Genomic DNA, 20908 nt, shown 5'->3' with positions numbered 1-20908 from the left:
TATAAGAGAGTCCATACGCTTCAAAAGCATTAAGGCCATTAAAGACCAAGATTATTCCAGACTGATGAACTATTTTAGATTGAAGGACACTAAAGAGACATGAGAGCTAAATACAATGTGTGATACTGGACTGGATCCTAGACCAGAATACTTTTCTGCCATAAAGAACATTACAGGATAGGGCGCCTGGGTGGCTCAGTCGATAAGCGTCTGCCTTCGGCTCAGGTCATGATCCCAGGGTCCTGGGATCAAGTCCTGAATCGGGCTTCCTGCTCAGCGGGAAGCCTGCTTCTCCCTCTCCCATTTTCCCTGCTTGTGTTCCCTCTCTCACTGTGTTTCCCTCTGTCAAATAAACAAATAAAATCTTCAAAAAAAAAAAAAAAAGAACATTACAGGATAACTGGAAACTTTTCAGTAAGGCCTGTAAATTGCATCAATACTTATTTCCTGATTTTATCACTGTAAGATACCTCCATAAGGGAGTATCTTTCTTTCTTAGGAGAAATACACAAAATATTAAGGGGTAAAATGGCATTATGTTGGAATTTATATTCAAAGGTTGCAGGAAAAAAAACAATACATATAAACAATAAAACAAATAGTTAAATATCAAAATTCAGGAAATCTGAGTAAGCATTACGCAAAATTCTGTTTTATTTTATTTCAAGGTAAAATGTTAAAACTATACCCTGAGCACTTCCATGTATATTTTATATTCCCATAAGTACTTTTTAATTATGTAAAAAAAAAAATCCAAGTTGTATTCCATGTTTACATTAGCTGCTCCTTCTACATAGAATGTTCCTACCCAGGGGCACCTGGGTGGCTCAGTCGTTAAGCGTCTGTCTTCGGCTCAGGTCATGATCCCAGGGTCCTGGGACTGAGCCCCGCATTGGGCTCCCTGCTCCACGGGAACCCTGCTTCTCCCTCTCCCACTTCCCCTGCTTGTGTTCCCTCTCTCACTGTTTCTCTGTCAAATCAATAAATAAAATCTTAAAAAAAAAAAAAAAAAAGTGTTCCTACCCAGACTTTCACATGGCTTTCTTCCTCCTCAGCAACCTCCTCAGGCCACTCAATCTAAAGATGACCCTTATAGGGGCGCCTGGCTGCCTTAGTCAGTAGACGCTAAGATTCCTGATCTAGGAGTTGTCAGTTCAAGCCCCACGTTGGGTGTAGAGATTTATTACTAAAAAAAGTTTAAAAAGAACAAAAATAATAATAAAGAAGACCCCATTGACAGTTGATCACCATTTTCTTTTTTTTTTTTTTTAAGATTTTATTTATTTGACAGAGAGAGACAGAGCGAGAGAGGGAACACAAGCAGGGGGAGTGAGAGAAGGAGAAGCAGGCTTCCCGCTGAGCAGGGAGCCCGATATGGGGCTCGAACCCAGGACCCTGGGATCATGACCTGAGCTGAAGGCAGACACTTAACAACTGAGCCACCCAGGTGCCCCACCAATCATTTTCTTAAGTCAAATAGTGTTTTTACTTGACTGTCTCTTCTCCTTTCCCACCCATATGTGAGGGACATTGCTTATTCCCAGCATTATCTGCAACAATACAATAGGTATTTAAATATTAGTTGTTGCAACACCAAAGAAATACAATTATAAGAACATATTATGAGCAACTTATCCCAACAAATTAGATAATCTGGAAGAAATGGGACGCATTCCTAGAGACATATAAACTACCAAAACTGAAACAAGAAACAGAAAGCCTGAACAGACCCATAACTAGCAAGGAAATGGAAGCAGTAATCAAAAATCTCCCAACAGGGCGCCTGGGTGGCTCAGTTGGTTAAGCGACTGCCTTCGGCTCAGGTCATGATCCTGGAGTCCCGGGATCGAGTCCCATATCGGGCTCCCTGCTCAGCGGGGCGTCTGCTTCTCCCTCTGACCCTCTTCCCTCTTGTGCTCTGTCTCTCATTCTCTCTCTCTCAAATAAATAAAATCTTAAAAAAAAAAAGTCTTAAAAAAAAAAAAATCTCCCAACAAACAAGAGCCCAGGGCCAGAAGGCTTCCCAGGGGAATTCTACCAAACATTTAAAAAAGAATTAATACCTAATCTTCTGAAACTGTTCCAAAAAACAGAAATGGAAGGAAAACTTCCAAACTCATTACCCCAAAATTTACAGATTACCATATTAAATCCATGCTGTTTCATAGTATTTTTTAAGCCAATACTATGCAGATTAAGGCAAAAAATAAGGAAGAAAAGTTTCATTAGCAATTTCAATTTTTAAAGATTTTATCTGAGAGAGAGCACGCGCACATGAGGGGGGAGGGGTAGACGGAGGGGAAGAAGCAGGCTCCCTGATGAGCAGAGAACCCGATGTGGGGCTCGAGCCCAATAACCTGAGATCATGACCTGAGCCAAAGTCAGACGCTTAAACGAGCCACCCAGGCCCCCCAACAATTTGAAATGTTAGCATTTAATCACAAATGTAAATTAGTATTCTAAGGAAGAGCCAATGGAAAGCCTGCAAGAGGAGCTTACAAGTATGGTCAAAATCTAAGAATAAATGCAATGGAGACTTTAAAGAACTGTCTTTTTGTTTTTAAAGATTTTATTTATTTGTTTGACAAAGAGAGAGAGAGACAGAGAGAGAGGGAACACAAGCAGGGGGAGTGGGAAAGGGAGAAGCAGGCCTCCTGCTGAGCAGGGCGCCCGATGCGGAGCTCGATTCCAGGACCCTGAGCCAAAGGCAGATGCTTAACGACTGAGCCACCCAGATCCCCCAGAACTGTCTTTAAAGTATACACTTTACAGCATATACTTGTTCCTAACCCTAACTCTTAATATCTGCATACTACCCAACAAACCAAAAATAACTGGAAAGGAACAGAACAATGAACTCTTCTGTTTTGTTTTTTTAAGATTTATTTATTTGCGGGACGCCTGGGTGGCTCAGTTGATTAAGCGACCGCCTTCGGCTCAGGTCATGATCCTGGAGTCCCAGGATCGAGTCCTGCATCGGGCTCCCTGCTCAGCAGGCAGCCTGCTTCTCCCTCTACCTACTGCTCCCTCTGCTTGTGCATGTGTGCGCATTCTCTCTCTCTCAAATAAATAAAATCTTAAAGAAAAAAAGATTTATTTGAGTGAGAGAGGGAGAGAGAGCATGCAGAGAGGGAGAGGGAGAAGATGACTACCCGCTGAGCAGGGAGTCGGACTCAGGGCTCGATCCCAGGACCCGTAACCAACTAAGTGACCCAGGTGCCCCCAATGAACTGTTTTAAAAGGCTAATTAAACAGACCACAACAGAGTAAATTAAGACATTAAATGACTTACAACTAGTCTTCTGGTAAGTAACATGTTAATAAAACAAAAGACATTTATTCCTTAATTATTAAAGTAACAAACTATTTGTCCTGCACCATTATTAACTTACTATCAAACTGTACTAATATTCATAAGCAAAATAACTGTGGTTTTGAGCATATAGGATACTGAATGTTTTCCCCCTCTTGCCCCGGGCTGGATGTCAGATTCAAAGCAATTCAAAGAAATCTCCAGACAGACCACAACCCTTTCAAGAATTTATTTAAATGTACTTAAATATAGGTATTATGATACAAAAAAAATTTTTTTTCAAAAAGTAAAGTTTAAAGTACACTTTTTAAGCATTTTTATTTAGTAATTTATGGGGCGGGGAGGGGAGAAGCAGAGGGAGAGGGAGAGAATCTGAAGCTCACTCATTGAGCGCAAAGCCCGATCAATGCGAGGCTTGATCCCACCACAGTGACACCATTACCTGAACCAAAACCAAGAGTCAGACATGTAACCAATGGAGCTACCCAGGCGACCCAGAAAAAGTAAAATTTAACTGAAAAATCCCATACACAAAACAACGTCCGATTCATTTCTTTGAAAAAGTAAGTTTAATTAAAATCATACATATAAAACGATGATAAAAAATTTTATCTCAGGGCACCTGGGTCGCTCAGTCAGTTAGGCAACCGTCTCTTGATTTTGCCTCAGGTCATGATCTCAGGGTTGTGAGATCCAGCCCCGTGTCAGGCTCCACACTGAGCATGGCAACTGCTTGGTATTCTCTCTCTCCATCTGCACCCTGCTTGCACTCTCATTCTCTCTCTCTCTCTCTAAAAAATATATAATTTATAACTCATTTAAGTTTATATGTGAGGGTAGAGTAGACTGATTTTTTTTTTTTTTTTGGTCAAACTTGATTTATAAAAGGTCAATCTGAGTCCCTTACCACTACTTTACATCTTTCTTAAAAAGGATTAGGTAGGGGCGCCTGGGTGGCTCAGTTGTTACATGTCTGCCTTTGGCTCAGGTCACGATCCCAGGGTCCTGGGATCGAGCCCTGCATCGGGCTCCCTGCTCCGCGGGAAGCCTGCTTCTCCCTCTCCCACTCCCCCTGCTTGTGTTCCCTCTCTTGCTGTCTCTCTCTCTGTCAAATAAGTAAATAAAATCTTTAAAAAAAAAAAAAAAGGATCAGGTATTGAATTAGGGATTTTAAAGCAAGCCAATATCATCATTTTATCAGATTTTACTTGCTTTGGCTCCTTCAATTCAGAGTGTCTCATAATAATAGTTCCAAGCAGACATGGTTTCAGGGTGACCCACTAGTTAAGTCCTTCCAACTTTTCATAAAGAAAAGCAATTTATGTCCACCTCTGATATTAAAAAAAAAAAAATGAATCCTTGAAAAAGGAAGGAGGCAAGATAGATAACCAGTCTACTATCCACTTTGACTCTTTCCCATCCGCCCTTCATCTCCCTGAAGAACCTGGGTTCCAGAATAGGTAGAAGTAGTTCAAATCCTGACCATGTACAAGTAATCTGCCTCTCTCAAGACTCAGTTCTCTCATCTGTAAAATGAGAATACCACCAGCAGCAACAATAATCCTCAGACGTTTTACTGGGGGAATTAAAGGAAAAAAATGTAAATTACAAGTAAAAGGCCTACTACACAATAAACACCCACAGTAAATATTAGCTATTATTAATTATTCCATTTTTGTCCAACTCACAGAGAGAAAAACATTCTGTAGATAGGTAACTCTGAAGTCTTAGGTAAGTACCCCAAAACAGGCCTAGCTACAGCCCTCAACATTGGAGAGACCAAGCAAGGCCCAATGCTGTCCCTGAGCAGACTACTCGTCACAAAGAAAATCAAGAATGGAATTACATATGCTGCAATCTTCATCTTCAATTCCAAGAGAATTCTTTTAAAAACGAAACCATAGGGGTACCTGGGTGGCTCAGTCGGTTGGGCAGCCAGCTCTTGATTTCAGCTTGGGTTGTGATCTCAGGGTTGTGGGATTGAGCCCCATGTCGTGCTCCACCCTCAGCTCAGACTCTGCTGGGATTCTCTACCTCTCCCTCTACCCCTCCCCAAGCCTGCTCGCATGTGCTAAGAAATAATATTTTTTAAAAATGAAATTAAAGGGAGCCTGGGTGGCTCAGTTGGTTAAGCGACTGCTTTCGGCCCAGGTCGTGATCCTGGAGTTCCGGGATCGAGTCCCGCATCGGGCTCCCTGCTCGGCGGGGAGTCTGCTTCTCCCTCTGACCCTCTTCCCTCTCGTGCTCTCTATCTCTCATTCTCTTTCTCTCAAATAAATAAATAAAACCTTTAAAAAAATAAATAAATAAAAATGAAATTAAATTTAAAAAAAATAAAATAAAAACTAAACCATAAAAACCAAGATAAGGATTATGTTCAGAAATGCAGTTAACCTAATACCTACTGATAAACTCACTAAAAATGGACAACTCATTCATTAACCTAAACAACACTACAAAAATTAAATGGAAAACATAAGCAGGTCTTCTGATGCAGTGCAATATAGAATACATAACCTCCTCTATGCTTACCCAAAAAACTGAGCTTGAATCTTTAAAACTAACTTACATTTACAGTAAATAAGGGAGCTAAAGAAATAAGCTAAGTGACACCACAAGAAACAAAAAGACCAATGCATAATGTGAAACATGACACCTAAAGGACAAGTAACATGGTTCTGACAACAAATCAATGGTAAGGAGAAAAAAGGGGAGGTACAAAGAAGTTAGGAAGAATATACTCTAGATTAAAGAGAATCAAAATATGTAATGTATGAATCTTGTTTCAATCCTGATTCAAAGAAATCAACTACGAAAAGACATTTTTTAAGTAATCAGGAAAATTTATACATGGGTTAAATATTAGATGACACCAAAAGTTTACTATGATTTTTTGAACTCTTAAAATAGCATTATGATTATATATGAAAGTGTCTATCTTTTTCAGAGGTGCTTACCATAGTAATTAGGGGTAAAGTGACCCAAAATATCTACTTTAAAATACTTCTGCAGTGAAGGAAGGTAGGATAGAGATCTATAAAACCAATATGGCGGGGCGCCTGGGTGGCTCAGTCATTAGGCACTTGCCTTCGGCTCAGGTCATGATCCCGGGGTCCTGGGATCGAGCCCTGCATCGGGCTCCCTGCTCAGCAGAAGCCTGCTTCTCCCTCTCCCACTCCCCCTGCTTGTGTTCCCTCTCTCGCTGTGTCTTTCTCTGTCAAATAAATAAAAAATAAATCGATAAAAATCTTTAAAAATAAATAAATAAATAAAACCCAATATGGCTAAAATCTTTAAGTGTTGTTGACTAAGAAGGAGGGGACATTTGGTTCAACTAACTATTCTCTCCACTTCATCTAAATTTGAAATTGATCATAATTTTAAAAGGCTAGAAAAGGGAATTAAAATTGGTTTAGATGGGGTTGCCTGGGTGGCTCAGTCAGTTAGGCATCTGCCTTTGGCTCAGGTCATGATCCCAGCATCCCAGTATCCAGCCCCACATCGGGCTCTCTACTCAGTGGAGAGCCTGCTTCTCACCCTCCCCACCAGCCTGCCACTTCCCCTGCTTGTGCGCTCACGCACTCTCTCCCCCTCTGTCAAATAAATAATTCTAATCTTATTTTCACTCTGCCGGTCAAATCAGTACATAGTTTTGCCTTCTCTCATCTCTGGATTATCATTTACCTTTGGCAAATATAGTATTTTAGTAAATGATAGTTGAATGAACAACAAAGGGAGTTGGTACTATACATATTGCCTATGTTCTTTTTTTAATTTAAATTTTAGGTAATTAACATACAGTGCCTACATTACTCCTATGCTTAATAATATTGCTGATCAAAAATTCTGCCACTATGAACTGCTCATGCAGAGAACAGTCACAAAACTGCATTTAATAATATATCAAACAGAGGTTCCTGGCTGGCTTGGTCTGTAGAGAATGAGACTCCTGATCTCTGGGGTTGTGAGGGTGTGAGTTCAAGCCCCATGTTGGGTGCAGAGATTACTTAAAAATAAAATCTTAAAAAGAAAAATGAAACAAAATGGTTCAAACAACATGTCAGTTCAGGTAGCTCATCCACTGAACCAAAGCAGTATCTGCATATTTCCATAGTGTATCTTGATTTTATGACCCTGAGAACTCTAACATATACAAAATTACATTATTAAAGTAGCTTAATGACATCCCAAGTTAATAAATGTTAAGAAATGATCACTAACAGGGGCACCTGGGTGCCTCAGTCATTAAGCGTCTGCCTTCGGCTCAGGTCATGATCCCAGAGTCCTGGGATTGAGCCCCGCATCAGAATCCCTGCTCCATGGGAAGCCTGCTTCTCCCTCTTCTACTCCCCTGCTTATGTTCCCTCTCTCTCTGTGTCTCTGTCAAATAAATAAATAAAATCTTAAGGAAAAAAAAAAAAGAAACTGATGAATCATTAAATTCTACCCCTGAAACTAATAATATACTATATGTTAACTGAATGGAATTTAAATAAAAATTTAAATAAATTGGGCGCCTGGGTGGCTCAGTTGGTTAAGCGACTGCCTTTGGCTCAGGTCATGATCCTGGAGTCCTGGGATCGAGTCCCACATCGGGCTCCCTGCTCAGCAGGGAGTCTGCTTCTCCCTCTGACCCTCTCCCCTCTCATGCTCTCTCTCTACCTCATTCTCTCTCTCAAATAAATAAATAAAATCTTAAAAAAATAAAAAAAAATTTAAATAAATTATGAAAAAAAAAAGAAATGATCACTAACAGAAAATATTGAGGGATGGGAAAGAGAGCTAATGAATGGGCAAATACTTTTAAGTTTAAAACCAGTATCATATGGGTAAAACACATCTATTAAAGTCCAACAGAGGGGCGCCTGGGTGGCTCAGTTGCTGAGCGTCTGCCTTCGGCTCAGGTCATGATCCCAGGGTCCTGGGATCGAGCCCAGCATCGGGCTCCCTGCTCTGCGGGAAGCCTGTTTCTCCCTCTCCCACTTCCCCTGCTTGTGTTCCCTCTCTCGCTGTGTCTCTGTCAAATAAATAAGTAAAATCTTAAAAAAAAAAAAAAAAATCCAACAGAAAAATTTAATGATTGTTTGATCAGAGCGTCAAGTTTTTTGTTTTTTGTTTTTTTAAAGATTTTATTTATTTATTTGACAGAGAGAGACACAGCGCAAGAGGGAACACAAGCAGGGGAAGTGGGAGAGGGAGAAACAGGCTTCCCGCTGAGCAGGGAGCCCGATGCAGGGCTCGATCCCAGGACTCTGGGATCATGACCTGAGCCGAAGGCAGACGCTTAATGACTGAGCCACCCAGGCGCCCCCAGAGCGTCAAGTTTTAAATTATTCATTTAAAGGGCTTTCTCAGCTCAGGTGAAACCAACTAATAAGTTTTCTCAAAATTACGTAAATCCAAACACTTCATTCATAGTCATCAGTAAAGAAACCAAAGATTGCAGAAGACCTACCCGTCTCTCAGAGCACACTGCCATGCCTATACCAATAGCCTGTCTCCTCCTTCCAATCAAAAGCATCTCCTTCTCCCTCATTCTCTCTTACCTCTGCCACGAGCTCTCTTGCCACGGTCGGAAGGCTTGTCCCTTTGGTTGCAATCAATTCCATTCTCTTCACCTCTAACTACGGGAGAAAAGAGCACCTCTTGTACATAATTGTACATAAGAGCTATCAAAGGGAAGGACAAAAAAATTTTAACAAAAGGGATCAGAAAACGGTAAAAACAAAACCAAGTAAAAGTGGCTGAAAAACTGATGACAGCACATCTTGCTTAATTTGTAGGCGAAAATTCTGTAAGGAAATAAAAACGATGTACCACTCTTTCTTTCTTCTAGTTGGACTTGCCCTCCCCTAAAGCAAGTCTGCTTCAAAAAACCACATTTGTTATGCAGCTATATGTAATACACACCAAAACTGGCTCACTGGTTAGGTTCGAAGCCTGGAAAGGCCTAGAGGAACAAAACAACAATACCAAGGAAATAACGAGTTGCTAAAAAAATTAAGTGTTAGAGACAGGTTTTCCCAAGATGCTATCCAGAATATGCCAGCAGAGTCTTATCTTCTCCTCATACCTATATTGGAATTAATGACTATATAATACATAAATTTTGAGCACAGCTTGCTCTCCTTATCTCTTTCATGGCCTACCCTACCTCCATGAGTTGTCGACGTTATCCCATGAGTGCCTTCCTTGGCCACTCCGTTTAACTTTGTCAATCCCCTCCCTAAAACCACCATCTTGTTGCCTCTGTTTTTCCCCCACAGTATAATTTCCACATAAAACATCACTAAAATATCGTATATTACTGCAAAACATGTTAACTTCTCTTTCTTATTGTTACATCTCACTCTATCTCCATTAAAAGTTTTAGGAGGACAGGGGCGCCTGGGCGGCTCAGTCGTTAAGCATCTGCGTTCGGCTCAGGTCATGGTCCCAGAGTCCTGGGATGGAGCGCCACATCAGGCTCCCTGCTGCCCGAGAAGCCTGCTTCTCCCTCTCCCACTCCCCCTGCTTATGTTCCCTCTCTCACTGTGTCTCTGTCAAATAAATCTTAAAAAAAAAAAAAAAGTTTTAGGAGGACAAAGATTTGTTTTTTCATTGCTCTATGCCTATTAAGAGTACCTGCCACATAGTAGGTACTCAGTAAACATCCGTGGAATAAACACACTGGTAAAAGTTTCTAAGATGGTTTGTCTGCACAAAAGGTTGTGCTGTTATGGGTAATAATGCCAAAATATGGGTCAAATGAAAGGACTGAGAAAAATCTTCCCTATTCGACAAACTCCCTCTTAATCTAACCCTTGCCTATTACAATGAGTATCCATTAAGTGGGAAGAATAAACAGCATTATCTATCAGTGAATGAAAACCCTCCTTTAAAATTAGAGGGTGCACTTGATAAATAACAGAAGGCAGTCTTAAGACACACAACACACCTACCTACAGCCAAGGTAAGTGCTAATATGAAACTGCATCAGTTATGGTTCAGTTGTAGCTCATTATTAAGTGTTACCTATAAAAACAAACACTGCATTGAGGAACTAGATCTATGGGCATTCGATGGACCACTCTTTCAGCTTTTCAGTGTGCATAAAAATTTGTGAAATATACTTACACTCTCTCCCACGATTGCCACCTCTTCCTTTTCGGTTGTTGTTTCCACGTCCACGATTTATTTCTCTCTCATTTCTTTTCTCTCTATTCTCTTTGTTTTCTGAACTTTCTTTTACGAAATTCTTCTTCTTTCCCCCTACAGTCTCCCATGAAGTCTAGCAAGACAAAAGTGGTCATTCAGAATTGTCAAAGTGTATACAATTATCAAGGATATGTGCATATACACCTTTCAGACCTAATAACCCATCCCTTGCAGCTCACTTGCCTACCATTTTAATTCTAATCCATATAGTTCTACTTCCTGATGAAAAAGACAGCAAATCTCTTGCTAAGCTCCTGTTGCCACACACAGCACAAAAGAGTACAGCAACTAGCTGAATTAACAACACACTATATGTTGTCCCACCACAGAGCCTTTTCCTATGCTGATTTAAAAATAAAAGGTCGAGGGGCCTGGGTGGCTCAGTCGTTAAGCGTCTTCCTTTGGCTCAGGTCATGATCCCAGGGTCCTCAGATCAAGCCCCACATCAGGCTCCTGCTCAGCAGAGAGCCTACTTCTCCCTCTCCTTCTATTGCTCCCCCTGCTTGTGCTCTCTCCCTCTCCCTGTCAAATAAATAAATGAAATCTTTTAAAAAGAGGGGCGCCTGGATGGTTCAGTCAGTTAAGCATCTGTCTGCCTCTGGCTGGGTCATGATCCCAAGGTCCTGGGATCAAGTCCCACATCGGGCTCCCTGCTCGGCAAGGAGCCTGCTTCTCCCCTGCCTGCCATTCCCCCTGCTTGTGCTTGCTCAATCTCTCTTTCTCTGTCAAATAAATAAATGAAATCTTAAAAAAATATATTTTAAAAAAATAAATAAAAAATAAAAATAAAAGGTAATTTCCCCAAGCTCCCGCACTATGCCACCTCCACCTACCTCAGCTGGCCTTAAACCTATGAATAAGTAGATTAGCTCAAAGAATACAAAATTACATTAAAGTCCTTCCCTAAAACCTCAGGAATAAGTTGCTCTATTCAGTTAACCAAAGTAACCATCTAAAAAAATTTAATGGTAGGCAAATAAAATTAGGGGTTATTTTTTTAAACTAAGTGACCAAAATTTCAACCTCAAAGACGTGTTTCTGGGTGCCTGGGTGGCTCAGTTGGTTGAGCAACTGCCTTCAGCTCAGGTCATGATCCTGGAGTCCCAGGATCGAGTCCCGCATCGGGCTCCCTGCTCAGCAGGGAGTCTGCTTCTCCCTCTCTCTTCCCTCTCATGCTCTCTATCTCTCATTCTCTCTCTCTCAAATAAATAAATAAAATCTTAAAAAAAAAAAACGTGTTTCTAATGAGAAGTCAAATAACAACCTTCTCTGCCTCTCCTCTAATGGTGACTGAAATCAAATCATATATATATAAACTGCTGAGAAAAGAACACTTCGTTCTTGTGAAAATAATTGGTATTAGGATATCAATAAAGGTACATTACTGAGAAATCTCCAAACTGACCCATTTGTTTCTTTTTACTTTGTCATCATCCACCTCATTTCACAGGAGATTTGAAGTGATTCAATCCCAAAATAAGAGCAATAACTATTTTAAGCTTAAAAAATTCTTAGGAACAAGAGGAAATTACTAATATTGTATATCCAAATAAACATAAGCACTAGAAATTAATAAACTAAAATTAAAGAAACATAGCTGAATTACTTCCAAAACAGTGGAGGCCAGATTTAAAACACTTTTTTTTTTTTTGAGATTTTATTTATTTGCCAGAGAGAGACACGGCGAGAGAGGGAACACAAGCAGGGGGAGTGGGAGAGGGAGAAGCAGGCTTTCCACCGAGCAGGAAGCCCGATGTGGGACTCGATCGACCATGACCTGAGCCAAAGGCAGATGCTTAACAACTGAGCCACCCAGGTGCCCCTAAAACACACTTTTTTAGAAAGAACTTTTTTGACATCTACAAGCCTCTACTCAACCCATGTATTTAGTTACATATAAAATCATTAGATGTGAAAAAAATACTAAAACAAGTTATTTTCCAACTTTAAGCTTTTATCAATAGTTTTTAAAAATCAACAACTGACAGTTACAGCAGAATAATATGGTATATTCACTTCTGGTGAATATTGATCTATTCTAATCTTCCTACAAGTCCACCTGGGAATAATAATACCCAAACTTTAGTTAGTTCACAGCTTTGACCCAGCAATTCTATTTCCAGGCCTTTATTCAAAGGAAATACGCCTCAATCGGTCAAGAATTTGCCTTCGGCTCAGGTCATGATCCTGGGACCTTGGGCCCTGGGATGGAGCCAGCATTTGGCTTCTCCCTCTCCCTCTGCCTCTCCCTTCCACTCATGCTCTCATGCATGCGTGCATGCTCTCTAATAAATAAAATCTAAAATCTTTAGAAAAAAAAGTTATCCAGATGTACACAGAAAGAGATCCATGATATAAGTGTAGCAAGCTAATCAACTAACAGTGTATAAAATAGGATTACATTTTTTAGTTCAAAGAGAAGCCTGTGTGTGTGTGTGTGTGTGTGTGTGTGTATACACACACACACTAAAGAAAGTAGTTATCTAAATGAGGATGTTTAACTTTTTATCATTCTGCATTACTTTTTTTTTTTTTAAGATTTTATTTATTTGAGAGAGAGACCGTGAGCACACACAAAGGGACAGGGAGAAGCAGATGCCCTGCCAAGCGCAAAGGCCAATGTAGGGCTCGATCCAAGGACCCTGAGATCATGACCCAAGCCGAAGGCAGATGCTCAACTGACTGAGGCACCCAGGCATCCCTCTGCACTGCTTTTTTAATTATAGAAAACAATAAAGCTTATTTATTCCAGAGAAATAATTCTGCAGTGTACAAACTCAATTATGCCTGTTAACATGAACAAACAAGACACCTATGCAAGATGGAATCCTGTCCTTAGGTTAACAGTAAGTAAAAGTCCTAGAAAAATTACACGTGGTACAGTCAACACAGGTGCATGTGTATACAACTTATATTGTCTTTTTTTTTTAAAGATTTATTTATTTATTTGCGAGAGAGAGACAGTGCACGAGCACAAGTAGGGTGAAGGGCAGAGGGAGAAGCAGACTCCCCACTGAGCAGGGAGCCCGAATGGGGACTCAATCCCGGGAATCCCGGAAAATGACCTGCGCCGAAGACAGACGCTTAACCGACTGAGCACCCAGGCGCCCCTGTATGTGAAACGTTTGAGAAAAACATCTTACCCCATTTCATTCAGCAAAGGACACCCATAAGTAAGTCTTAGGCTTGTGAAATCTACGAAGACTGACAACAGCTTATTTGTGCGGGTAAGTAAGGAGAGCAAACTTAAGGGGCAATTGGTCTAATGCCACTGTAAATGCTAAAGAGAGTATCGCACACTTGACACAACAGTCTGTGAGCATGCTCACAAAGCTTTCAACACAAACCAAATAATCATAAAAGATTTTCAACTGAACTTCTGACAACCTTTGTCATCCAAATTTGGCTACTTGCAGAATAGGTCTTGAAAAAACTCTAAGAGGAAGAATGGTCCTCCCAGACACTACATTTAGTAATCAGAAAAGCAGCTTTCCAGGCCAGCTAATTAAAAATCACTCTCCCACCTCTTCTTATTTGCCAACACAAACAAATTACTTTTTTTAAAAAAGTACATTAATGCAAGAGACTGGTATTTCAGAACTATTCTGTGACTAAAAATAGCATCATAATGAAATAAAAGGTTTATTAGTACTTATGATCATGTTCAATGTTTTCCTTTGTGATAGCTCCTCTAACATGAGAAAGACAAACTCATCCTTAAAATTATCATGGACAATTACTCCTAACATTTTTTTTTTCAAAGTAATAATTTTGTTTCAGGGGCACCTGGGTGGCTCAGTTGGTTAAGCGGCTGCATTCAGCTCAGGTCATGATCCTGGGGTCCTGGGATCGAGCCCTGTATCTGGCTCCCTGCTCAGAGGTAGCCTGCTTCTCCCTCTCCCTCTGTCCTTCACCTGCTTGGGCTCTCTCTCTCTCGCTCCCTCCCCCTCAAATAAATAAATAAAATCTTTAAAATAATAATAATAAGGGACGCCTGAGTGGCTCAGTTGGTTGAGCGTCTGCCTTCGGCTCAGGTCACGGTCCCATGATCCCTGGGATCCAGTCCCACATCGGCTCCCTGCTCAGCAGGAACCCTGCTTCTCCCTCTCCCACTCCCCTTGCTTGTGTTCCCTCTCTCACTGTCTCTCTCTGTCAAAGAAATAAATACATCTTTAAAAAAATAATAATAATAATAATAATAATTTTGTTTCAGAAGATCCTGGCACAAAAAGGACAAGATTTGTTTGCTTTCATAGTTTATTTTAAATGTTCTTGCTACTGGCAACCCTATAGTATCTATTTTGTCTAGCACCTCCACTCCAATGAACTCTATCCCAGTCAGGGGAAGATATTCCTTACAGCTGCTTAGCCATGGCTCCTACAGACAGCAATCAGGCAGGGGAGAAGACCAACACTATGGAAGAATGATCCTAAACAAACCCGAGTTTCAAAAGGACTTTCCCTCTGCCTCTCCATTTCTACCACAGCCTTCTCATCTCTCAACCAGCATACGCCTTTTGTGTCTGTGTTCAGGCCCTAATTTGCTGTTTTCTGATCTATGAAGAAACCAAACTAGATCCTAAATCACTACGGGTTTTCCAGATTCAAGGTAACCAAAGATACGTTCTTTATCATTCAAACTCCTTTGGCTGAACTACCTCCTTTGGGTTCAGTCCCAAAGGATCGTAATAAGTTAAAACTCAATAAAACACAGAGAACTGGACATTCATTTAAGACTTAAAAATTCAGCCCACTATCACAGAAAGAGAAGGAAGTCAGCTAGAGCTAAAGTAAAGGCAACACAAAGTAGTATATCCTGACCTACCTACAACATATAAAAAGAAAACAGGCCCTCCAATTAACAGTTTGGAAATATTTCACTTATTCACAGAGATTTTATGAAGGAGGTAGTTTAGGGGCACCTGGGTGGCTCAGTCAGTTAAGCCTCGGACTCTTGATTTTGGCTCGGGTCATGATCTCAGGGTTGTGAGATCAAGCCCTGAGTCAGGCTCTGCACTGGTACGGATCCTATTTAAGATTCTCTCTCACCCTCTCCCCTATGTCTCTCCCCCACTCTCTCCCTCTCTACAAAAAACAAGACAAAAACAAAAACTGAGAGCCATTCTACACCACATCCATTAGCAATGAGGTAAACACATTCCCCATATTTAATAAAACAGAAAATATAAGCCTAAGTATCAGCAAACAAAAACTATTCAAAATTTTATTTCATCACTTAACATGATGTATTTACCCAACAGACAGACTAGTGTTATCTTGCATGGAATTTTACCCACAGATACTGCTATATTCAAATAGTGAAATACTATCCCAAACATCTGATTTTTTTAAATTATGTAACTCATTCTGTTTATTTCATATTAAATAAAGATAATTCTGAGCTTGTCACAACAGTTCATTTTTATATAGCCTGTCCCTAATACAGCCTTATCCTTAAAAATGAGAACCTGATTAAACCTGAACACTGACAGGAAGGCACTTTTGGTTTTGTTCATCTTTATACCCCATTTTAAGAAGAATCATTATTTTGTTTTACTCTGTTTTGAAATGGTGATTTGAAAATACAAATGAGGGGCGCCTGGGTGGCCGAGTCAGTTGGCGACTGCCTTCGGCTCACTGTCCTGGGAATCGACTGCCACGTTGGGCTCCCTGCTCAGCGGGGAATCTGCTTCTCCCTCTCCCTGTGCCCCTCCTCCTGCTTGTGCTCACTCTCTCAAATTAATTAATTAAAAAAGAAAATACAAATGAAATACTGTACATGGTGCCTGGGTGGCTCAGTTGGTTAAGCAGCTGCCTTCAGCTCAGGTCATGATCCCACAGACCTAGGATCAAGCCCCGAGTTGGGCTCCCTTCTCTGCTTCTCCCTCTCTCTCTAACCCTCCCCTCACTTCTGCTCTCTCTCACTCACACTCTCTCTCTCTCTCTCTCTCGAATAAAATCTTATAAAGAAAAAAAGAGAAGAGAAAAGAAAAAAAGAAAAGAAAAGAAAAACACTATGCAATCTCAATGCAGAGATCAAGAGATTAGTGAGAACTGCCTAGTGTGGCTTTAGTTGTATCCTTCCTAAAATAAAAAGGATAAGCTTTAGTGTGCCTGCATCCTCAAAGTTTACTACGCTTAAAAACAACACCACCTTTCTTTCTTATTTTATCTGTCAAATGGTCATGAAAATGTGTCTGTAGAATATTCACACATGAGCAAATAGATATACCAGCAAATTCTGGTTTACTGTTAGAGATATACGGAGTAGTAGAGATGACAATTGAGATGAAGAAACATGAGCAGAGAAGCCAAGAGAAGTTTTTCAGGTGGTGAAAATGTCCACAGGCCCAGAGAATTTGGGAACTGTGTAAGGCTGGAGCAGATGACCAAGTTCAATTTCGAGTCTTCAGATTCTACAACTTCATGAAGAAACCATATGTAACAGAAACAGTCATTTCAGGTTAGTGTTCTTTCTGGTCTTAAAACAAACATGGAATGGAACCCATAATGCCCTCCACCCCCACCCCCAAAAAAGGTGAAGTCCAAAATGCAATATGGAATTGGAGATAAATCTTAGCACTGCAAATCAATTAATACTTATTAATAATTCTTACCGTGTCTGAATTCCCTTCCAGCAATATATTGATAGCTTTGTTCACATCTCCATTACAGTCATGTAGGGCCACTATGCATTCATCCTGATTTTTCCCCGTCACTTCCATAAGCTGTTGAAATTATAAGAATATGGTTAAGGGGACCCCAAAGTGGCACAAGATAACAACTTTAAGATTTTTTTTTTTTCCCAGATTTTATTTATTTGAGAGAGAGGGAGAGAGAGCACAGCAGGGGGAGCAGCAGGCAGAGGGAGAGGAAGAAGCAGGTCCCCCACTGAGCAGGGAGCCAGAGGTGGGGCCCGATCCCAGGTCCCCAGGATCATGACCTGAGCCGAAGACAGACACCCAACTGAACCACCCAGGCGCCCCTAAAATTCTTCTATTTACAAATAGAAATCACACAATCCTTCCACATGAATATGGCCTCCTTCCAGACTCTGAGCTTATAATGCAAGAACAGGTTTCCCTGCTTTTTGTGACCATCACTTGTCTTTTCATCAATACAGAAGAGTCAGACGACAGATCAACTCTCCTCCAAGATGACAAAGTATCAGATTATTAATCAGCGGTATACACATACATATATACCAACATTCTCAGCATACTCAGGATCAGCTCTGACTACTCCAACTTAGTTCAGTGGCCTGGGATTCCCAAAATTTGCAACGACTCAAATAGTAAGTGTATGTGGCCACCATTAACTGAACATCCAGTCCAACTATTTTGTACAAAGAAAACAATCCATATGTGGTTTATCATTGCTTGGATTAGAACACTCCACATACATAGTAAGTGACAACACCCAAAGGTCTCACAAGTGCAATTCTACAGCTATCACAAACTCACTCCTAGACATAGTACTTGTGCAAGCAGCTTCAACAGCGTGCTATGTTTGAAGTAATCAAAGAAATCCCCTTGGTACATTCTCTTTAACAAAGGAGATTAAGCTACTTGACATTTTCAACACAAACACAATCACAAATTAGGTACAAGTTTCTAAATTTTTAGTGAACAAATGTATGATTTAAGTATCTCTTGTGTTTTTACACACATTTAACTGTTTTAGTATGTACCACCTGTTAAAAACATTTTGACGCCAACATGTGAAGTGATTTTTCTGTGGTCAAAAAGCTAATTAATAGGAAGGCCTATCCGGAATCCAAGTATCCTGATTTCATAAACAGAGTTCTCTGCACTATAGCACTCTCTCTCTGCTTTCTTCCCTGCATTGCACAGTGCAAGTTCTACACACACTACAGCTTTTCAGTCCTTTGGTCTTTGGGTATCGACTAGCGTCAGTTTTTATCAGTGTCTGTATTAACTCAATACCTGTAATATGCAAATGATAAGATGAACATTAAATAACAAAATTACCCCCCAGTGACTGGATTAGTAAGAGATCAAACTACAGTTTAGGTCCATTTCTGTATCAGTTAGGGAGGACGTTAGGTTTGAGGTTGGTGTTGAGAATAACTACCATGACTTCCAGTGCTTTGACGAAACCTCAGATGCGAGGCCTTCTGGCCAAGCGTCTGCGATTTCATATTGTTGGAGTGTTCGCTGTATCCCTGGGGGTTGCAGCTTTCTATAAGTTTGCTGTGGCCGAACCAAGAAAGAAGGCATATGCAGATTTCTACAGAAATTATGATTCCATGAAAGATTTTGAGGAGATGAAGAAGGCTGGTATCTTTCAGAGTGCAAAGTGATTTTGGAACGTAAAGAATTTCTTTGGGTTGAGTTCCACTGAAGTCTGTCACTGACCTGTGTTCCTGAACTATGAAACACGAATACTGGGTTATGGAATAGTTTGTCTTGATAAATAAACAACAAATTAAAAAAAAAAAACAAAAAACCCTAAAGTTTAACCATAAAACTCTGAACTCCTGGACCAGTTCTCTTTTTTGTGTATCTGCTATACTATTCAGACAAAAGACAATACAATATGCAGAAGTATGTCTCAAGCTATACATAAATCTCATTCCAGAGAATAAGTTCTATCATTTTTAATAAATGCTTTTTGAGGCCTTCTAAAATTATTACCATTAGTCTAATGACAGCAACTCTAAGTATAAACAAAGAGTTTACAGAATAAAGGGCTAAAAAAAGTTAGGCAGGAAGCTAGGCGTGAGCAATAGGAGGATGGACCTTAGATTTCATAATGGAGAGCCCCAAGTGAGGACAGCCTGGGGACCACCCCATTTGCCCCATCTAGCAATGGGTTTGTGGTTACAACATCCTGGGCAGGAGTTAAGAGCTAAATTTGCTTGTTGCACTTATGCAGAAAGCAGCAACTTGTCCTTATTTAACCTAATGTCTCTAAAATAGAAATAATGTTGCAGTTTCTTACCCCATGCAGGCATTTTGAATACAACTTCGGAAAGTTAGCTAATTATTATATAATCCAGGCCTGTCACTCAAATGTTGACCCTTCGGCCTGCCCAAAAGAAAAAAATGATAGAAGGCCACACCACCAAGCTTCCAGGGCCATTGTCTCTCTCGACTAGCCCGCTTCTCCCTTGGGGGTATACTTTAATGAAACTGCTTTGCTTTCATTCTGCTGTTCTGTAATTCTTTCTGGTGGGAGTGAAAAGAACCAAGGTTTCTTTCCTTTTCCAGCTAACTCTCAGTAACAAGTCCACTGTGGGACATTCACTCAAGGAACAATTACTTATAGACCTCTACCAAGGTCTGGACTGAGGTAAGAGTTATACAGCTTGATTTCTAGAATCTTGAAGGGAAAAGAAGCCTTATCAGGAGAGAAGATTTTGAAATTTATATTATAAAAAAGGCCTCTCATTAAAGTTCTAAATGAAGACATCACACTAAAATTTAATGTTGTATTTTATATGTTTGGAATCATCAACATGTTGGAAAAGGCAATTCAGTTCTTAACATTAAACAAAATTTTCTGAGAACTTGCCAAATACTAAATGTACTCTCTATACACAGGTACAGACAAGATCAGTGTGCTTCTTCACAAATGTCTAGCTCATTGTTGGTAACACTATAACTAGAAGATTCTACTGTCAAAATAATAGTATCTTTGCCACAAACATACCTGTTTAACTTTAGCTTCAAATTCTGAATCATTTTTATCGAAGATCACTTGAGCAAGACGCATCTGTTCGGCTGTTGCCTGAAAAGTACATACACAATTGTTAAAAAGTTCTGAGCACCTAAAATACAAGTTAGATGCCAAAATCTGCTGCAAATAGATAAAAAGCTCAAGCACTACAGTTCTATGGTAACAAAACTACTGATTAGAGTTCTCAAATGTTTACAACCTGCTTCCATAAGCCAAATAAACATCAAATTAAATGGCATAAGGGTCCCATTTCTTTGGCCAAATGACCTAAAGTTATTATTCATCTTAACTGGCCATGTGACTCATTTAAATATTCTTTCCCTTGGGGAAATGGAGTAAATAAGAACTATAGAAAATTACAACAGGAAGCAGTGGAGACTGCTAGGACACAGGCTTAGAACCAGCATGTCTGTCAAAAAACAGAAAACAAAAAAGCTCTGCTGTCAACTCTTTTAATATATCCTGATCAGCTCTTAAGAAAAATGGCTGTATTTAACGTAATAAAAATTATCTTGGGGGGGGCCTGGGTGGCTTAGTCAGTTAAGCATCTGCCTTCGACTCAGGTTATGATATCAAGGTCCTGGGATTGAGCCCTGCATCCGGCTCCCTGCTCAGCGGGGAGCCTGCTTCTCCTCCCTCTGCCTCTCCCTGCTGCTCGTGCTCTCTGTCTCTTTCTCAGTCTCCCTCTCTCACTCA

The 20908-nt window shown here is 40.3% G+C and overlaps 1 protein-coding gene across 4 annotated transcripts in view; it reads right to left on the bottom strand.

Annotated features, from left to right (window-relative positions):
• Window positions 1-20908, bottom strand: part of UBAP2 (ubiquitin associated protein 2) — a 165609-nt gene that overhangs the window by 94187 nt on the left and 50514 nt on the right. For 3 of the 4 annotated variants that reach the window (XM_073881453.1, XM_025852871.2, XM_025852872.2), the window contains exons 3-6: window positions 20186-20263; window positions 17128-17238; window positions 10430-10583; window positions 8860-8982 (exon numbers count right to left, since the gene is read on the bottom strand). In XM_073881453.1, the coding sequence (XP_073737554.1) occupies window positions 8860-8982; window positions 10430-10583; window positions 17128-17238; window positions 20186-20263 (466 nt within the window). The remainder of the gene's footprint in view (window positions 1-8859; window positions 8983-10429; window positions 10584-17127; window positions 17239-20185; window positions 20264-20908) is intronic. The other variant, XM_025852875.2, reaches the window with a different exon arrangement.

The sequence above is a fragment of the Callorhinus ursinus genome, unplaced genomic scaffold, assembly GCF_003265705.2.
Source record: "Callorhinus ursinus isolate GAN/ISIS: 27379988/994484 unplaced genomic scaffold, GSC_fseal_2.0 scaffold42, whole genome shotgun sequence".
NCBI lineage: Eukaryota > Metazoa > Chordata > Mammalia > Carnivora > Otariidae > Callorhinus > Callorhinus ursinus.
This window is presented reverse-complemented; position numbering and strand designations above follow the sequence as displayed.